This window comes from Pelmatolapia mariae, linkage group LG14, assembly GCF_036321145.2.
Source record: "Pelmatolapia mariae isolate MD_Pm_ZW linkage group LG14, Pm_UMD_F_2, whole genome shotgun sequence".
NCBI lineage: Eukaryota > Metazoa > Chordata > Actinopteri > Cichliformes > Cichlidae > Pelmatolapia > Pelmatolapia mariae.
The window spans coordinates 36,011,089-36,032,364 of NC_086239.1; the positions used below are offsets into that span (position 1 = coordinate 36,011,089).

The following is a 21,276-nucleotide window of genomic DNA, read 5'->3' on the forward strand; positions in this document are numbered from 1 at the left end:
AGAGAGCCTGGAGAGGTGGAGGTGTGCACAGGAGAGAAGCTGGGCAGAAGATGTTTAAATGAGAAGGAGACAGATGGAAAAGTGAAGATGCGAGGAGCAGAGATGGTGAAGGAAGATGAGTTTAAATAGCTTGGGTCAACCATGCAGAGCAACTGACAGTAAACAAGTAAGGCGAACAGGCAGGGTGGAGACATGCTGGGGACACATGTTAGAGGCAATTTTTGACACAGGAATAGCAGCAAGTGTGAATGGGAAGGTTTACAAGATGGTAGTGAGACTTGCTATGATGTTTGGCTTTGAGATGGTGGCACTGACAAAAAGACAGGAAGTATGTTAAGATTTTCATTGGGAGTGACCAGGATAACATAAGAGTACATCAGAGAGACAGCTCAAGCTGAGCAGTTTAGAGATGAAGAAAGAGAGGCAAGGCAACCTCAGCAGCAGATTTTGTTACAGCTGCGCTTTTTCTGAGGGTTTAACAGAGCCTGCAAAGTTAAAAATAAAACACATCCAGAAAATCTGATGTAAACAGCAGACAGGGTTAGCCTAAAGTAGCTTCAATGGTGTGTCCTGAATTATTTTTACACACTGGTACTAAGAGGCATTCAATAAAACCAAATACACCCTGATTTCAAATCTAGAATTTAGACCATTTTTAATTGTCATTGGTTCCTCGGGGCTGTAGCTGAACTTAATTTGTTTTAAAGTATCAGAAAATAACTTTTCAAACATCCTGTCTGCACACGATGAGCTTTACACTGTTTTCATGGAGGACTGTTCGTTCTAAAGTATGACCATCTGTACAGGATGAGTCACACAGCTTATTTATGTACCAAGATAACCTGAATGCATCATCTAAACTGTGCTATTTTCCTATGTGTTTACTGTAGGAAATGTTTGTTGCTGGCAGTTTGTTGATTTCAGTAAAATCTCGAGCAACCAGCACATTGTCATGCAAAGATTTATTAATTTTAGATCTTAGTGAATCTGGCTTTTCACTCAACATTATTTTGATTAGATTATTTCACACCCTGCACTACTCTTGTTTGCTCATTTCCAGCTCAGTATTTTCATGTTGGAGTACCTTTGTATGAATCATAGATTAAAATAATGCTTATTCATCATATCAGTTGGACACAGACGGGTCAGACCAGACTGTAAAACTATGTTTGGAAAAAAAATCAGAAAGTCAAATTTAGATTATTTTTGTAAACACTAAAAACAGTTTTTTGGGGGGTTTTTTAAGACAGAAAATGCGAATAAGTGTGTATGCCTTTTACTTTGTATAATATTTTGTACTGTTTAAATACCTCTACCTCTAGAAAAGTACTAAAACCAGAGAAATAAAGAACACAGCCTTTAATTCTTTCTCTGAATGTATAACACAGTGGTCACAGGATCATTAAACATGCTGTCATGAGTTGAAATACTGTGTACATCCTCACGTTTATGTGCTTTTCTTTTCTGGTTTTTCTTTTTTGAGTCGATGTTCTCGTGTTTTTAGTTTTCTTTTACTCTTTATGCTGTAAGGGCCATCGACTTGTCAGGGGCTGCAGATGTAAAGCTAAATCTGGCACATTTATACATTGTCCCTTACTGTGCATGATCCCTTTTTTTTTTTAAACATTTGAAAACAAACCTTCTGGGCCTTGATGCTTCAAAGACGAGCCCTTTTAACTCCTGTCTTGTCCTACCTGACTCTCTTCTGTCCCTTCTGGCAAACAAAGGTTTGAACAGTAGGTGGGTGGAAGGCCAAGATTTGGGGTGGGGGGCCAAAGAGACCAGTCTGAAGCCTGTTCCTTTGGATAACAGAGGTTACCTACCCATAGGCTTTGTCCATGTTGTATATGAAGATTCACCCCTGTAATAGTACATGACAGAAAAAACATAAATGTCCAGTTTAACATCTCAGAAATGACAGTAAGTTTGTTGCTCAAAGCCTATTTGTAATAAAATTGTAGGAGTACAGTTCATTCATAACATGTATGTTGAATGCTGTATTTAGGAAAGTGTCATATCCTGAGTGTTTTTCTTTTGTATCTGTATCAGGTATGAACACCAGCCATTTGTCTCCTGCCTGGCTGGCCTCTACGGCTGCCAATGGAGACGATACCAAAGAGCCCGGGCACAGCCGGGAGAGTGCTGCTGCAGCAAGGTACACACACACACACACACACACACACACACACACACACACACACACACACACACACACACACACACACACACACACACACACAGTCTGCAACAAGCAGATTGTTGGTTAGTTTGCTGATTGTGCAAAGAGTATTGATTACCCAGCCGGTTCTCCTCAGTCTGGCCTGCTGACTCTGACTGTCAGTAACTGCTTTTTCTATGAAAAAATATCAGTATGTGCATACGCTCTGTCAGCTGGTTTTAATATTTAGTGGTTCTATTTGCACCTGGTAATAAAATACATCCTCAGCATCAGGGAGTTTGTGCTCCAAATATGAATGTAAACTTTTTTTACCCCGAGAAAACGAGTTCGCCTTTAAACTGTTTAACATCTTCACCAGGAGCTAGCGGAGTATGATACATATATATTTGATTTTTTTCTTTTGTGGAGTAGAAATGGGATGTTTGATTGAACTTCTGTGTGTTTTACAGGTGGAGTGTGGCAGCTTTGGCCTCCTGATCCTCACCTTTTTCCTGAGTTTTGTGTTCCTCTATTTCTGGAGTGAAGCCCAGAACGACTACAATGACTTTGACTGGTTTGTACTGAGCACACTGACAAACACTGACAAGTGCTCACACATTAATGTTTTGCTTCAGGCACATATGTCTGGAGATCTATGTGACCTAAAGACCTTGACTGGAAACCTTTACTCACTATTTTCCAACTGATTGGCAAATGGTTGCTGAGGGTTGCTGGCTGTTGCTGGGTGAAATCAGTCCCAAACAAGGTTCTGGACTAAAAACCTTTGCAATCGCTTTGGTCGCTAGAAGATTGTCACTTTTGCCCATAGTTTGCATTAAAAACACAGATGACATGTCTGCAAACACTCAAGCAGTAGAGAAAATGCAAACTAGTAACTGAGAATGTTTGCCTTCAAAGTAAAAGTTGTTCCTTATTGCTGAAAGAAAAATGTCACAAAAGATGCAACTTTTACTTTGAAGACGTCTCCATTTCTGGGTTGCATTGTACGCTTCAGTTTCACAACCGCTCATCAAGTGTTTGTTGTAATTTTTAGTGCATCCATTGTTTTATGTGATGGAGTTGGGATGTAGCCATAAGAGTAGAGCTGTTTGGAGGAAATAAAGTTGAAAACCAATTGTCAGTGAAACATTTTTCAAGGTCAGAAAAAGACAAATTGAGCAGCAGTAACTGTCGTAAAGCATTTGAATCTCCCACATTTGTTCATAAGTCTAAGTACACTCATATGCACTGATTCATGAGCAAGACACACATCTTGGGAGTTCATTCAATCGTTACCGATTTTCACACTTTGAACTTGTATTGAAAAATACAATACAATACTACATTAACTGGTTATTTTTTTGTAACAAAACCTACCTGGTTAGGTTTCAAAGAAAACATAGTTTAAGTTAAAAATACAAATGTTGCTACTTTTAAAGAGCTTTTCTGTTCCAGCTTTATCTGGTTAAACATGTGGTCCACACACAAAATATGCATAAAACACATCACTTACAGATTCATGACAACTGTCTCCAAGAAATGTTGCAGTTTTTGTCCACAGCTATAAATGTCCACAGCTGATGACTGTTTGTTCAGAGTTGGTGTGGATTAAACTGACCAAACACACCATGAAGCACACTTTAAACAGACATGAAGCTGCTGCTACAGTTTTGTTCTGTCCTGTATCTTCAGGTTTAACTTTGGGAATCTTGGGTTCTGGTTCCCCTGGTCTCTGGTCCTGCTGATTGTTGCTGCGGCTCTCTTCACATACATCGCTCTGCTATTGGTATGAAAACCGATTTCAGATTTCAACCTGTCTGGAACCTGGAAATGTAATAGAAAACCAATTTAAAAAAAAGAAAGAAAATAGTGGTTGCCACTTTAATTCCCCGGAGCTACCAAGAAAACCTTTGTATTACAGCTACAACAATGTTCTTATTAAAGTTCAGCAAGTTTTCAGCAACACCTTATTGGGACCAACTTGACAGTTTGTTTGCTCTCCTGTTACCAACCTGTGCCCTCCTGCAGTTATGTAATAACAGCAAAGCACTGAAATATCACAGATTACTTGGTTGGTTTTTTTTCACTTTAACTGGAGTTCTTCAAACTGTTTTATTAGACACAAGTGTGCACTGTGCCTCGGGCTCTCCCAGCAGGTCGTTTGACATTTAGGAGCTTGTCTTCTTCTCTAAAGTGACAAACTTATGTAAGACTTTTATATAAAACATGTGAAGGAAAAATCTGTATTAACAGTTTACTTTCTGCTTTGAAGATTGGCTTTGATCAAATCCGTAGAGATTTGACTGTTTTTATTGGACACATGAAAGAAATTTAATAATAAGAAAAAAATCAGGACAAAATAAATGTGATTTTTTTAAAAAGTTCTTGAAGTTAAAGGTTTAACAGATGGTTGCTTTAATCAGCTTTATAAAACGCTAATATTAATAGATATTGGATATTAAGAATATTAATGTCTGACACTCTAATAAGCCTGTTCTGCACCTGTTGTTTAGGTGCTGGCGGTGTGTTTGCTGTCTGAGGGCCAGAGGTTGTACCTTCACTGGAGCCACAAGGTATAAATAAAGAAATGTAAAAAGAGCATGAACTGTTTGTTGGTTTTTCAGGTCTCCGTTGGTGTGCATTCACATACGTTGTATTTTCTCGTCTTCCTCTCTTTGTCAGTCTGGTATTGTGGTGACGCTGGCGTTCTCCGTCACAGCCACCGCCATCCTCTCTGACCTCTGGAGCAAAGAATGGAAGACTCTCCTCCTCTCTCTGCAGGTGAGCCACACCAGCCAATCACAGCAAGGAGTGATTAGTTTTTTGGTTTTGTTTTTTCAAATAATTAACCACACAGTTTATTAAACATTGTACAGTTATTATTGTAGTCATAAATATTAGCAGAGAGATTTGTACAGTTATGTTTATTACGGGCTGTCACTTTCTTTTTATATTTAGGTCACAGCACCTTACCTACATGTTGCTGCAGTGTCATTGATGGCGATTCTTTCCTGGCCAATAGCATTACATTTCTTTCGCATGAACAAGAAAGGTAAGGAATGTGATTTTTGCACTTTAAAAATAACACTGAAAGTCGGGTGGGGCATAGACGGTGTAAAACATGGGTTCAACCTTCTTAGGGTGAAGCCAAAATGGAAATGTTTCAAGTCTGCCATCTTTTTAATGGCCAGCAGGGGGCGACTCCTCTGGTTGTGAAAAGACTTCGGGTGTTCGTTACTTTACAAAGTTTCAGGTCAAACTGAATAAAGCATGAAGTTAATTTAGTAATTTATTCATTCACTTCTTGAGTCACTAACTAATGACTTGGCAGTCCTAAGATCATTCCTGGAGCATGCAGTGTCTTCAGTTTCTCAGTCTGATCCGCTGAAGTTCATCATATTTGATTTTTTTTTTTTTTTTGATAATTTTATCTCAAATTTTCAAAATATAAAACAACACAAATCCCAAAACAAACAAAAACAGACAGGCTCAGATGTGTTACAGAAAAAACAATTAATTCAAGCAAACATGCACTTCACACAACACCACAGGATAGAGTACCAAAAGCTGGAGTTGATGAGAGTTTACAAATCTGGGTCCAGTTTAGCCCAATCGGGCCCTCGCAAAGTGTTCCAAGAAGGGGTTCCAGACACTCAGAAGAGAATCTTTTGAGTCTTTGCTGAACTTTTCCATTTGTGTTATGGACACCATGTCTGTTACCCACAACTGAAAGGAAGGAGGAGTGGGGGACTTCCATTCCCCATCTGATTTTTAAACACCAACATGAGGACAGTGCAAACACTCAGGTCGATGCTTTAAAACAGAACCTGGGTGATGTCTTTGTGCTTTGTCCATGTCTTTCATACTGTGGGTGATTGTGCAGTTGCAACACTTACTGATGAACCTTTCTTAAGCATCTGATTCAGTTTTTATATGCTTGATTTTATAGGTTTTTAATCATATCTCGTATGTAGATCTACATGGAAGAACTCGTGAATCAAAATCACATGAAAAGTAGTTAAATATTTGATAATGCTACACCATAACTACACCCTTTTAAAAAAACTATGTTTTTATGTTTTATTATAATAAAGGGAACAAACAGCACATTTTTGTCTCAGTTTAGAACCTGTTCTCTTTTAAAAGCCAGAATATCAGATATTTGGCAAAGAGAGAAGAATAGAAATAGGTATATGCAGCCTATCAGTACAGTAACTGGAAGAGAATAAAGGCTGAAGGATCTTAGGGAGTTACTGTAGTTTTCGGGTCATAAGCCGCTACTTTTTTCCCACACTGTGAACACTGCGGCCTATACTGACGTGCGGCTAATGCATTTTTTTTTTCATGCGGCCAAAAACATTTTGCCTGGTAACAGTAGACCAATAAAATTGATAAGTAGTATATATACGGTATATATTTTTACCGGTTGTTAAGAGACGTTATAATGTTGTTTGTGCACTGTTCCGTAAAAAAAACATAAGCAACGTAATTTGTGTGTTACCGATACGTACGTATACTTAAAGGTAGCCGTGTTACAGGCGCTGTTCGAGGAAAAAAAGCATTTGCAGTATGTATTTTTGTATGTTACCATAACGTTTATGTTACCATGTTTATGTTACCTTACGGATTAAATTAAACGTTAAAAATCCTCACGTGTAATATTTCTGTGTACATATCTCATATTACGAGTGAAACACATACGGTTTAAAATCCGGTGCGGCCTGTACAAGTACAAAATTGATTTTCTTTCTAAAATTAGAGCATGCGGCTTTTAATCAGGTGCGCTCTGTAGTCTGGGAATTACGGTACTTTATTGGCTTTTTAGCTGCAAAAGTTGTACTCCTGAGCAAATCCTTCCTTTTCTGTCAAAGCTTATCAACCTGTAGATCTCCCTCCAGCCACAAAAGGGTTTTCATTTGAGTAATTTTCCTACAAGCTGAGTCTGTTTTTATTGGTTTCAAGGTCATTCTGATCTCATGCCCTGCCAGCTCTGCCCCTTTAGCTGCCATCTGTTTCTTTTAACCTGTCTTCAGGTTGCTTTCTGTCTTGTGTCATGTCCTTTCCTCTCTGCTGAATGGCTTTGACCTCTGTGTCTCTTCTCCCTCTTTTCTCTCCGTTGGTACTTTCTCTTGTTGCTATGGTGATTTAGCGGGCAGAAGGATGCAGACTCGTGTCAGGGGTCTGTGCTAGCAGAAGCAGATTGTGTAATATGGCTTAGTCCTCTTTAATTTTTTGAGATAAACATCTGGACAAAGTTAAACTGGATACTGGGAGAACTTTAAAGCTATTAAAACCTGTAAAATGAGCCATGTGCCATACGTAATAATTTCCAACTAAGCCCATCAACTTATCAGGAAACTGGATGTGCCATAGTCATTGCCTCCTGTTGGTCATTAGAAAATAATCCAGACTTTAAAGCTATGTGTGTTTATTATACTCGGTTAAATCTATGACTTTATTTAATTTAGGATTGGTTTAAACGTTGGTAAGGATTCACAGGATTTTTCCTGTGAAAGAAAAGCAAAATGCCTGTCCTCTATTTTGATGATGTTTGTAACAGTTGCTGATGGTTTTGGGCAGGTTGTTCAAAGGGGAGGCAGACGGGGCAGCAGTAGGAGTGTCTGTGCTTAGTCATGCTGAGACTCTTTAGTGGGAGGCTGACAAAAGAGCACCTGTTGACATTTCCCAAAAGGGCAGAATTTCACTCTCTATTAATGCCACAATGACCAAAAAAAGTCCCACTTAAATCTGGCTTTTATCTGTAGCAGGGAAGTGTAAAATTGGCCTTCCTTCCTTGGTCAAATGACTCAGCAGTAGTCATAGCTCTCGTGCATAGATATATATACACATAGAGGCCACAGCAGGGCTTGCCGACGCTGTCTTGCTCGGGGCATTAATCCTGTTCCTGTGCAAAATGCCAAACCTTTGTTCTGCTTTTTGATGCTCTAATGAAAGAAATGGAATAGCAGTACTGGTGTGAGGATTTTGTGCAACATTTTAATTATATATTTTACTAATTTGATGCAATACTGTGAAAAAATGAGCCGTCCCTCATTTTTCTAGTTTTTGCTTTAAAGGAGCCACATTTGTCATTTTTTTAAAAGTGGTCTAAAACGGTAGTTCTCCTTTCAGGTTTGCCTTTGGACATTTGCTGCCTTTTCACTCCTTTTGTCGTGCAGTCCTTGTAATTGACCATTTTTAAAAGAATCATTCAAGCATAAAAAAGGCAACTCAACATGCGAACCAGTGTGGTATCAACACACAACTGACCACTTAGAAAGATCACATTTTAAATCGAATTTTTAGGCACTTTCTTATTAGCAGTGGGTCACAAAAAAACACAACTTGTTCCCTTTTTTTTAGTTTAATGTACAAAAAACATGCACAAGGCAACACGGTGTGGCAAAGAGGCATTAGCTGAAAATGTAGCATATCTCGGTATGGTTGAGGACACTGGACAAATGGAGGGCAAAAGAGGTGGTAGGTCTTTAAAGCTTAAAAACTATCAACAGCAGATGAAGAAATGGGGGGAAAAATCCATCAGAGACTTGACACAGAGAGATGCATTTGTTCTTCAGTTGAGCCAAGTCTCCTGAAGTCTCTGAAAACTACTTAAACAAACTAGAAGAAAGCTACCAGAGTGGGCTCGGGCTTTATAAAGGCAGCCATACCAAATATTGAAGCTTCTTAGAATTGTGCAAACTCTGCTTTGTACACATATGGCTGCACTCATTTCCATCTTCCTAGCAAATTATAAAGAAATGTGGGGTCACTCAAGATTTGTGCACAGTAATGTATAGCCAAAGATTTCTTTTAAATATTTTCTTTCTCTTATTAACCTGACTCAATAATAAGTGATATTCTTGTTACTAATAAAGTGATATATTAAATACAGACAGTCCTCACACAGTTACAGATTTATTGTTTTTGCTGCAACTGTCTAAATAATCAGCTCTGAGTCCTTATTCTGGTCTCACCTTTTAATTTGACCTGCACAGAATAAACAGAGGTGCTGCCTGCAGAGTTTCTCTAAATGAAACATACTCAGAGCCTCGTTTATTAGTGAAGACGTGGAGTGATTTGTTTCAGCCTAGTCGGAGGCAACTTTACCCCTCATTAAAATCTTAATCCTGCTGACCTCTGGTGCTTTATTTGTCAGCTTGCTGTGTCGAACAGATGAATTCTGGGGTAACATGGTGTTTGGGGTGGATTCAGAGGGTGGGGTGATGAGTGGGGTAAGATATCTTTTATTCATCAGGGAAGACAATAAAAAATGCTATTCTGCCTGTTGTAAAGTTTAAACCATACACAGTCTTGCATGAATTTACTATAAAAACTCATAGAATAGTCTTATTATTATTCTCTGTATTTAAGAGGCTACAGTTCAGGTCTTTGGATTTGCTCTCTGTCCAGACTTCCCTGTGTTGCCCATATGGCTGCTGTTGTTAAGCACTATGTTGATCCTATCAAGAAAGATTTACTCCATATTATCCTGATTAAGTTCCAGTTTCTACTGCATAGCACTCCTGTAACTGTGAAGTTTTATGCTTGTTAGGATTTGTTTACATGTGAATTGCACAAATTACAGCAGAATGTGTGTATTTTATGTGCAGAATATTTGGACAGTAGTATGCAGTAGTACGGTCCTGTTTCATGACCTTTTATTTATTTTTGTGGCATTTAGTCCGTCAGGTGGCCGTCCTGGGACTCTTTCTGTCCGTGCTGTTCTCGCTCTACTTGGTTCCTCTGGGAATGTACTCGCCCTGCATCAAAGAGGCGGGAACTCTGGGACCTGCCCCTACTCTCATTGGGCACAGAGGAGCTCCAATGGTGAGGCTGAATTAAACCGTGATCATCTGATCTGATTTTGTTTATTCCTAAAGTAAGTTTGCAAAATATTTTAACTTGTGTGATTGTGGATTAGCCTCCCGTTGGGTAATGTACGCATCATAACGCTGACATCATCACACCAAGAATCGCAGTGCAGTTATGTAAAAATAGAAAACAATGATCCATGATTACGCTGCAGTTTCACACCTTGCATTTCCATCCACTGGGACAAATTGGACCCTTTGCCATCCGACTTATGGGGGATTTAAAAAATAAACTGCCAAACAGTTTTTTGACTTCGCCCTAAAATAAAGTAATTAAAAAAATTTCCACTCGGAGTTAAAGTGGACATTAAACACCACGTGTATAAAGATTAATTTGCACCATGAAGCCCTGCTCTCACAAACTTACATAGATGTAACATTGTCTGTGAAGCTAGGTTTAAGAAAGAAGCGCTTGAAGTTTTACAACAGAACGTGACGTCATCAGGTTGGTGGGTTGGCTGCGGCTCATAGACTTATATTATATTAGAAAACCAGTGAACCTCAGTGGAAAACAAGATTAAAACTAAAAAGTCTAAGGGGGGGTCACTTTGGGTCTCCCCCTGGCTACAGCAATGAATTTCATGTTAAGAAACCAGAGATATACTGTCCACTTTCACTCTGTGTCTCCTAAACAGTCAGTGTTTCCTCGTTGTCTGGCTAGCTGTGAAACAGGAAAATCCACCTGTTGGCTGTAACGTTCATGCAGGTGGCAGCAGGGAAAGTGGATATTTATTATTCAACAAGCGTCTGAGCTTATATTGACACCACTGGAGGTAAATTCTGTCATGGAAGTAGGTTTCCATCTAAGTTAATGTCAGCTGTGACAGTTCTAACAGTTGTGCTGCTTGTTGTAAATCAGAAATAAATATAAACAGCTTATATTAAGTTGTGCCCAGTAGCTCAGCAGATACTCTAAAGCTCTCGATGTAATGAGGAAAAGAAAACAGGCTGATATCCGGATGGACGTTTTGGAGATTTTGCTCTGTCTTCTGCAGCATCCTGTGTGCAGTCCCTGTTAGAATATCTCTGATCAGGGCGATGGTTGGATCCTGTTAAATACCCCAATTCTTTGATCTTTGGGCTGAAAGAAGAACAACACTTGTTGTTTAATGCTCAATCAACAATCTCTTTATTCCATACAACCCTTTAAGCATAAACGTCCGGATGGGAGATTTGCACAGGAGGGTGTCCGGCAAAATCTCGAAGTGTCTGACCGTTTCTCACATTCTTATGGCTTCGGCCCCCCTCCAAACTAAGCATTCACATTCTTTCCCTCTCAGTGAGCCTAAGTTATGACCTGGGCTTCCTGTGCAGTATGTTTTGTTCTTTCTAATCAGACAAAGGAGGCCATGATTCTCTGCAAACAGTATTTCTTATAAAACAGCAGTATCATGCATCATAAAACAGTGTAATATCCCCTTCCTGTTTTTCTTCTCGGAATAAACAATCAATTACAATCAAACAATCAATCTGCTGGTCCTTCTCTAGTCTAAACAACAGTGTTTCAGTAACTTTCCACTAGAAGATGGTCCCCTGTTATCTACTTTCTCCCAGGCAAGCGTGAGCAAGAGTCTGCAGCATTCTACCCCCAAGGACACGTAGTCTAATGCCTTTATTTTCAGGGCCGTGTCCACTTAATACTACACTTTATGGTTATATGGCATTTTAGTTAATATAAAGCATAGAATTGAGGCACTTCAAATAATTCCATTCCAACAATCCCTTCTGAAATTGTTGCTTGTTTTTCTGTAGCTCGCTCCGGAGAACACTGTGATGTCTTTTGAGAAGGCAGTGGAAGCTGGAGGAGAAGGACTGGAGACTGATGTCACCATCAGGTGTGTCATCCTACTGATTTTTTTTTATCTCACTCTTTTATTTATGGAGCATGTGAATTGCACACAGTAATGTCACTGCTGTAAATACAAATAGATTTTGAATTTAATCTACAAAATTCATTATAAACTTGACTTCCAGGTTACAAGGACCAGTCTCAGTCTTACAGAGTTACTTAAAGTAAAATGTCCCAGCAGGTCTGATGGTGCTGAGGACAACAGCTGGTTCAAGCTAGTTCAGATGCACCACTTGAGCTGCGTCGTATTGTATGCCCATAACAAGCGTCATTTTCCAAATCCTCCTAACAGTCTTTTTTTCTTAAGCTGCAAATTTCCCATCTTTCACTCTAATATGTCAGTACTACTGCTACGTCAACCCCTCCACCACCCCAGCATCCACCTATAACCTCTGACAGTATGTGTTCTCATCAGTCCCCAGTTTCTGCGTGCATCGTCATATATGCTGGCATATGCTTTATTTATCTCAGAGGCTTATTTGGTGGGTTATTTGTTTGCTGACAATGGGAAGAATCAGTGAATAAGTGTGTCTCACACCAAAAGTGTGAAAGTTTGGAACCTGGCATGTAACTTAAAATCCAGACTGCAGATGGCACGAAAAGATTGTTCATCTAAAGCCAGCCTCACATTACAGGATTATAAAAACTCATGACTGCAATCGGTGCATCCTTTGACACTGACTGTTACCTCTGGGCGTTTCCTTAATAGTAAAATGATCAGATCAATCAGATCAGGTGATCAGTGAACTGCAGCCGAGTCTCTTGAATTATACAGATCAGATGCTAGCACGCTCCTCTCATTGTTGAGGTGATTACTGCCATGCTAATCCAATTAGCGGTGAGCACTCCCGTGAGCCTACAACCAAACGTTTAGCGCCATTTTACAACCTGAAAACAGGAGGATCAGCAGCACTGCATGGCTCAACGTTAGGGGGTTAGTTTAATCCAGTGCTGTTGAGTCTGGTGGTGCTTTCATAAGAATGAGTTGTATTTCTATGTTGTGCATGAATTACACCAGATACTGGGCTCCTGTTGTGTAACTTCACTATATAATGTCTTTCATAAGGTGAGCTTTCTGGTAGGAGTGCAGCGATTTCTTTTTTTATTCCTTCAGCCACATCAACAGATTTGTGAAAGAGGATTGAAGGTCAATAAGTGCAACTTACTGAGAGTCTGTAGGGCAGATTCTGGGGTTCAGTTTGTATTATAAATATTATATTATAAATAAGAACAACATCTACATATTGTTGTTATGAAGTCATATTATCAGTGCTGACCAGTGAATCTGGTCATCCTTACTGTCTCTTCACTTCCTCTTCCCTTGTATCACTTACCTTTCATCTTGGAGTCCTACTTTTCCTTCTTGAATCCTCGTGTTGTGACTCACTGAATATTTCTTTCTGTCTGTAGTTTTGATGGCGTTCCCTTCCTGATGCACGACTCCACCCTGAAGAGGACCACTAACATCGCGGAGGTTTTCCCAAACAGGACACACCTCGACGCCTCCATGTTCACTTGGACCGAGCTGCAGCAGTTGAACGCTGGTGATTGGTTCTTATCGGTATGACCAACACACACGCAGCTCAACACAGAGCAACAGCAGCATGTCGTTGGCTTAGAAATGCATCATCTGTATAGAAACTACTGAAAGAAACACATTCCTACAGTTATTTAGAATTCACAAATGTTGTTTTATTTCCTGCTGGCAGTGACAGACACATAAACAACTAAGCCAAAGAAAAAGAAAATGTCCCTCTAAGTTAAGAGCGGGTGAAATTCAACCTGATTTTTTTTCTCTCACCATCACTCTGCTTCTCACTTGCAGAGGGATCCGTTTGGCACCGTGTCATCCCTCTCTGCGGCAGACCGCTCCCAGGCCCAGAACCAGTCTATTCCCTCACTGGCCCAGTTCCTGGAGGTAGCGGCCCAAAGTGGTAGACTCGTACTGTTCGACCTGCGCAGGCCACCGCTTGGACACCCATACAGTCAGTCATACATCAACACCACTCTACAGGTGGTACAGGCCCACATCAACTCCTCACAGGTAACTGATCAGGATTAATGTATCTGCTCTTTGATTTAAAGATAACGTTAAATTGGTTTAATGGGGATATTTTTGGTTTCAGTCTAGTGCCGTTCTACAAACACAATCAGTGCATTTATTTTTCCTATTGTTATTTTTTCCTGGTGTTGTTTGCATGTGCTCACTGTGTTATGTGTGGCTGTAGGTCCTGTGGCTGCCATCTGAAGACAGGGACCAGGTCCAGGCTGTGGACCCACACCTGCAGCAGACCTCTGGAGAAAAGGCTTCTATCCAGGAGCTGACAGACGGACACATCACCAGACTGAACCTGCACTACAGCACCATGTCTCAGCAACAGATCCGGTACAGAGCTAATAAACGGCATACATTAAACGTCTGTCTTAGGCAGTTTTAACTGAAGATTGTTAATCACTGCAGCAGTAATTATTTCAGAGTTTCTTCAGATTTAGGTTGTATTCGTGTCAGGAGAGGCCACATGCTCACACTTATGAATTATTAACCAATACCAGGGCTGTTAATTATTTGAATTGTCATTTTAACTTACATAAATTACTCAAACAACACATTAAAGATAAAACAAATATTAACCAACACAATTTTAATTGTGAGTTTAATTATAATCAAGCAGATATAAATAATAGCATTTATTTAAATGTATTTGCTGTCATCTTTGTGACAAACAAACAGCAACACAATTAGCTGCTTCTTCAGTTTTTGCCTGACCAGATGAGCTCCATCTCCACTGTCCTGCTGATGGAAGTTCTGCTCTGTGTTTCTTCTTTTTATGCACCACAGAAAAACATTCATGCAAAATCGGATTTCTAAAATACAAATTAAACATGGTTATTTTCATTTGACAGCACTGATGATGTACAAGTCTGTAAGTTCAGACTAGCAAAACAACAACAGATATAATGGCCTGCACATAGTTCAAACATTCAATTACGCAATCACATCCATCTAGTGGCAAAACAACCCTATTTATACCAACTGAGAGAAACTTGACATTTTGAATTGGTCTCTTGTGTTTGTACATGTGTGCAGTTATGTAACCCAGATACAGATGGACGCAGCATCCTCAGTGACTCCATCTCGGTGCTTGTAGAACAACCTCAGGGAAGTGAGAGGGAGATAAAGGGCAGGTGTGAGAGATGCTCATCGCCGAAGTGAGGAGAGGAAAGTGTGGATAAAGAGGAATTTGTTCAGTAGAGGCGTGAAGGAAGCAGTGGAGGAGGTACAGACGGGTCCAGCTGAGAGGAGAATAAGAGAGGGAGGTAGTTGTACATTAACAGTAGCTGTGGGAGAACAATCTGGAAAAAAAGATGGTGGAGTGACTCACATACAGACCGTTTTCAACACAACTTACACAGGCGACTGAAATAATCTTCCACTGTTACAACTGATTCATCTTCATGAAAACGTTTCAACTGTTATTTGTCACCAACTAGAGGTGACGGGTGGAATGAGTCATACTGTTATTGCCTGATAGGTTTGAATGCGTGATCGTTTTAATCAGAGCATAAAGCATGCGGTCAAACTTTTACACGAGTCTTTTACAGGCCACTGACTCACTGGAAAAACTGCAGTATAATGTATGATTACTAGAGTTGAACTTAACAGCTTTCTTTTTCATCAGTAACAGTCTTTCATTAAATTTAATTAAAATCCCAAAAGGTTGTGACAGAGGCTGCAAATGTGTGGAAAAGTTAAGCCCTCAGAAGCCCACGTCTTTGTTGGTATGAGCGTGCATTAGTGTAGATGGAATTGGCAGCTTGCACATTTGGAAAAGCCCGATCAATGCTGAAAGGTTTCAGAGCAGCATGCGCTCCCATCCAGGCGATGTCTCTTTGTCAGAGAAGGCCTGGCATGCTAAACTGCATCTCTCCCTCTCTCTCTGTCTCTCTCCCCAGAAAGTACCAGTCAGTGAACATCAGCACTAACCTGTATGTGATCAGCCAGCCTTGGCTCTACACACTGGCCTGGTGCGCTGGAGCGCAGTCCGTGACCACCAACTCCATCCACATCCTGTCCAACATCAACAAGCCGCTGTTCCTGATGGTGAGCAGATTCAATCCTCCAATTCTTTTATGAGACAGTCATATTAGACTTTATTAACCTCCTAGGACCTGGCATCCACATATGTGGACATCAAATTTTGGGTTGTCTGGGCCAAAATACTAAATTTTGCTCTACAAGGGCCTGATATCTAGGGATGGGTATCGTTTAGGTTTTATCTGATACCGGTGCCAAACCGGTAGTTTTGAAACGGTGCCGGTGCTTAAACGGTGCTCGAACCGGTGCTTAAAGAATGAAGAACACAAACTTTGTCCAAAAACCTCTCATGTTTAGCTGTTTTTTTGTAAAAAAAAAAAACAATGTTAGCCTTTTCTGCAGCTATAGGGCATATATGGTATCACTCTTGGCTGGAAGCAGTGCTTAAACAATGGAAAAAAACACAAACTTTGTCCAAAAACCTCTCATGTTTAGCTGTTTTCCACTTTTTCTTTGGTCATTTTAGCCTTTTTGGCCAGGGTGAAGGGAGTATCTGCCATCAAACAAGAAGACAGCCGCATGTAACTACGACGGTGTTTGCTAGTTCACCTTACGTGCATTAATTTAATAAATAAAATAAATTACACACGAACAACATTAAGCTACTCACGCAGAGAAGAACGGCTGCTGCTGCTGCCATCATCATCCGTCATCATTTCTACTACACTGGCAGGGCTAGGGGCCAGGACTCTCCTCTTCGGGTTCTTGGGGGATGTTGCTAACTCCGGGTCCGATAACAGGCACCACACCCGCAGTAGATGTGCACCGTGTGAGGTCTCGCAGCAAGCTATCAAATACGGTGCATTTCTCGGCTTTTAAAAAAAACGCTATACGTCGCCAGGTGTTTCATCGGATTCGAGGAGTTACCTCCTTTGACAGTATCACCTTAAAGCACTTGTTGCAGGCTGCTGTTTGCATCTTTTGCTGTGAAGTACAGCCAGACTTTGACCGCTTCGCCTTGGGCAGTTTTAATCTGTAGCTCTGCTCTAAAAGAACGTACGTACCTGGGCCCGCCTACTATCCTTGCAAAGGTAAAATGATTGGCTAGAATCCAAAGTGTATGACATCTCAAGACAAAAAGCACTGAAATGTGCGCTGCTTTTTGGTCTGGTTACTACCGTTTATGTCAGAACCGGTGCCATTATGGCACCAGATACTGGTACCCATCCCTACTGATATCCACTTACGAGGACATTATACTGCCACTGTTCTATCGAAATTTAAAATGAATGTGCTCATATGTGGATGTCAGGCCCTTGTAGAGCAAAATAAGGTAAAAAGATAATTCTTTGTTTTTCCATTCATCGGGTCCCAATCAGCCCAAATAGAAAAGATAAATTAAAAATGCATGCTGTGAAAGAGTTCGGGTCTTAGGAGGTTAAAGGAACCAGAAGGCTCTTAGAACTTAGAAACTGTTAAAAGTAATAGGATTTGGTTACAAGCATTTACATTCATGCTTCATTAAAGAGTTATTCACAAGCTGGCACCACATACTCTGTTAGATATGAAAGCATTTGTAGAAGATAATGGCAGATTGTGTAAGGATGAACTGAGGCTGCGGTTTGGTGAAGGCCTGTGAGGGGACTGGCAGCAACTCCCGAGGAGACAGATCTCCATGTGCTAATGACAGAGAAGCAGAAGGGAAGTGTCTGAGCTGTGGTCCCTCTCCTTAGGTTCAGATAATTACCTCCCATTATGCCTGATGAAAACAGTTTTTAGGCTTGTGTCAGCAAGCTTCAGGTAGGGCTCTGAGTAATTCACTAAAATTTGTTGTTATCCACTGAAGCTTGTGCAGCAGGTGTCGTGTGTGTTTGGAGATTGTACCTGTGAGCAATTGATTACATAAACCTTCTCTCCTGCTCCAGCTCCAGTGCAATTATTATTTTAAGAAGAGTGTTCAGTCCGTTTACCATCACTGTGTTGAATAATCGTATTAATGCTCAGTCTCCTCCATCTGTGACCCAACAAATCTCAGAACTCTTTGCTTAATAAATGTAATAAATTCTTTTATTGTGTCTCTCCAGACCCCAGAGGAATATAGTCTGATGTGGATTCTTACTGATGTGGTGTCAGCCTTCCTCATCACTGCAATTTTCATATTCCACTGGTAGGAACACACACACACACACACACACACACACATAAACACACACTTCCCCAGTTATTAAACTGACTGGTGTTGGGGTGGTGAAGCTGTGCTGGGCTGAGTCGGTGTGGCTCACTTTTGTGGAAGCAAACATTTTGTTTCTTCACACAAAAATAATATCGGAATATTTTTCCATTCAGCTTCAACAGATCCTAAAATTATGTTTGAATATTCTGTGTCTAATTATTTACTTTAATTATTATTTGAAGAAGAGATTATCTTCAAGTATAATATTTTTAAAATATTATAAAAATGATAATAAACAATAAAGCCACATTGATTACATTTATTGATATTTGCACACATTTCACAGTATGTGATGCTCGGCTGGTTTTCTCTTGATGTAAGATGTCAGTTTCATTTAAAGATTTATTAACTTTGATTATCTGTCTAGTCATACATTAAGAAGTAATGAGCTACTAAGAATAGCATTAATAATGATAAATGCTCCTTTTTATCTAAAGAAGCTGCCTTTTTTGTGCTTTCAAATATTCAACCATGATTTGTTTTATCAGCTCAAACTGAATTTGTCATGAGATTGTGTTCACAGCGAGACCACGAGGGGTTAATTTCTAAACTCAAGCACAGCTTTTTCAGGTTAGTTATTTGTGACTATAACTAGCAGCCCTTAGACTGAGGATATGAAGAGAGTTGGAGTCTTTCCTGTCAGACAGACGATGCTTTTCACCACAAAGAAAATCCTCTGTGGTTTTATTTGTACTTTTTTTCCTGCGTTGCCCCTTTCATCATCTGCTCCTTCCTTCACTCTTTTTATAGGCGGGCTTCAGTCGAGGCTCGCCCAGACCTCCTCTCACATGTGTACACATCAAAGCAGTTACAGTGCTACATGCAGCAGCCTCAAAGCACAGTGGTAAACACAGCAGCACACCAGGTTATGCTCTGCTGCTCTGATCTCTGTTTGCTGTGTGTGTGTGACAGGTGGAGAGAGCGAGGCCTGCCCTTCTGGTCCGGCAGCCGGCAGACTCACGAGAATGGACTATACAGCAAGTTCAGGACAGGTATAACAACGTTTTTCTTCTTCTCGTGTTTTTGTGGCTTGTTTTTGTACACAGTGCTGGATAAATGTGAAACATCAACTTTCAGCAGATTACACACGTGTTCCAGTAACTTTATGTCATGCTTTGTCCCCGTCATGGCTGATATTACCTGTTTTCTGTGATACGTTGAAGTGTCCTTGGGCAAATACTGAACGCTTTATTTCCTCTGATGTTTCCATTATTGTGTGACTCTGTGAGTGAAAGTTAAGGTTCAAAGGTCAAAGTTCTGCATGATTGGTAAATCTGCAACTAGACAAGACAAACTGATGAAAACAGATGTAAACATCTGTCACTTTTATCCCGGCTGAGGTTTAGCTCAGACTTTAAAGGTGTCGCTAGTCTGCATTCAGTGAAGACTGTGTTACATATTCAGGGGTTTTTACTACATGGAAATTAAATGTTTGGTGATGTTGTCATAAAATTAGGTTGTCCTTTTTTAAAAAAAATTAAATTTGGTATTTCATTGATTTACACGTCATACTCATATTTGGTTGGTGAACGGTCAGAAATGTGAGGAAAATACTCAGATTTCTGCCAGTAGTGATAGTCTCACAGCCTTCACTTTGTTCAGTGATCGTGCTTAACGGCTGAAATAGTCACCCACACAGTGCTGTTGTAGCTTCTTATGTAGCAGGCTAGCCACCAACACTGTAGCTATTTCATGAATAACATCTCTGCATGCAGTGATCTCCTGCTGTGTGTCATATGTGTCATGTGTGTCAGACTCCGCCGAGATCATCTGTGTTCGCTGGAGCCCTCTTCACTCTGACCCTCCTCCTGGAGCCCTTGTCTCCCTCCCCCTGGTCTTCAACCCATGACCCCCCGCATGTCAGCCCTGCATGTCGTCCCTCCAAGAACCTTGTATGAGTCATGAACCCTGTTTTTAATGTGCATGTTTCTGTGTTTCCTGCTGAAAAACTGCTTTCCATCATCCATGGAAATCATATGAAACTCTGTGAAACTACAAAGATCATTAGCTGTTATGAAAGTTTTTAAAAAGTTCAAGAACATAGCCCCTTAAAATTAAAAAGACAGTTCAAGATCATCTTGTCGTGCACCTCTGAACTGTTTCAGTGCAGCTGCTGCTTTTAGATCACTCTGCAGATGTCCTTCTCTGTGAGTGCTGCCATGTTAAAACAACACTCCTTCAATTTTGGTTTTCATTCTAAGGAAGTGCCTGAAGTTTCACTGAGGCAGAGCTGGTGAAAAGGGTGGAAGAGGAGGAATAAACATCACCTCTGTTCTGTTTTCCACTTAAAGTTCTCCCTCAAACACCTCAGGATGTTAGACTACAAGTCTTTTTTGGAGGGGCGGTGCCTCTGATCTCTGTTTACACCTGATCTAGCGCCTTTACGTTTGCACACTGTGGACTCTTCAGTTTAAAAAAAATGTTGAAAATGGCTCGGTCATATCTGGACACCCAGCTCTTATGATAATGATCTTTCACTGACAGTGTCAGTCTGAAACAGTAGTTGTTTGCTCTCTCCGTCCTTGCTGACATTGCAGACTGCCGAGGTGGTCACAATAAGGATAATTTGAAGCATTAGCGTTTTTTAGGTGGTAGTTATATCTGAAAAAGATCCTCACTACTATTTGTCACATCAGCAGTTCTTTTGACTTTACTGTCAGATGAAGACTCTTCATGATGTGCCACAAAAAAATTTTCTTCGCAAAAAGTTCCACGAGCACATCTCCTCCATCCCCTCATCACACACTCTAATTAACAGCATGGAAGTGAAAATCTGTTAGAGTTTTTAATGTGTGACACTGAAAATATTCCCACCTTCCAGGAACGGCCCAAACAGGATGTGGTTCCCTTTGAAAGAATTTTCTTTGTGAATTTATGTTCTGCAGTAAATGACTTCCTACTGAAAGAACTGAAAATAAGAAAAAAGTAATTTATTACTCATTGTGCAGCTGCATATGGCAGTAATATGTGATTTGCCAGAATATTGGAGTTTGTGTCACAGCACGCTGTTTGAGACCCGCTGCTGTACAATAATTACAAATTGGAAAATAATGATCTGCAGGATTTGTGCTTGTGTATCATGCACTTACCTCAGTAGTGTACCTGTGCACCCCGTCATTTATGCTG

At 40.3% G+C, this 21,276-nt stretch overlaps 1 protein-coding gene across 2 annotated transcripts in view; it reads left to right on the plus strand.

Moving 5' to 3' along the window:
- Positions 1 to 21,276, plus strand: part of gdpd4a (glycerophosphodiester phosphodiesterase domain containing 4a) — a 49,657-nt gene that overhangs the window by 23,255 nt on the left and 5,126 nt on the right. The window contains exons 3-17 of one of the 2 annotated variants that reach the window (XM_063493652.1): positions 2,050 to 2,155; positions 2,629 to 2,732; positions 3,851 to 3,944; positions 4,672 to 4,731; positions 4,841 to 4,939; positions 5,117 to 5,210; positions 9,843 to 9,988; positions 11,785 to 11,867; positions 13,292 to 13,442; positions 13,707 to 13,925; positions 14,110 to 14,267; positions 15,836 to 15,983; positions 18,002 to 18,084; positions 19,063 to 19,142; positions 19,905 to 20,042. In XM_063493652.1, coding sequence (XP_063349722.1) covers positions 2,050 to 2,155; positions 2,629 to 2,732; positions 3,851 to 3,944; positions 4,672 to 4,731; positions 4,841 to 4,939; positions 5,117 to 5,210; positions 9,843 to 9,988; positions 11,785 to 11,867; positions 13,292 to 13,442; positions 13,707 to 13,925; positions 14,110 to 14,267; positions 15,836 to 15,983; positions 18,002 to 18,084; positions 19,063 to 19,142; positions 19,905 to 19,999 — 1,720 coding nt within the window. In that variant the 3' untranslated portion in view covers positions 20,000 to 20,042. The remainder of the gene's footprint in view (positions 1 to 2,049; positions 2,156 to 2,628; positions 2,733 to 3,850; positions 3,945 to 4,671; positions 4,732 to 4,840; positions 4,940 to 5,116; positions 5,211 to 9,842; positions 9,989 to 11,784; positions 11,868 to 13,291; positions 13,443 to 13,706; positions 13,926 to 14,109; positions 14,268 to 15,835; positions 15,984 to 18,001; positions 18,085 to 19,062; positions 19,143 to 19,904; positions 20,043 to 21,276) is intronic. The other variant, XM_063493651.1, reaches the window with a different exon arrangement.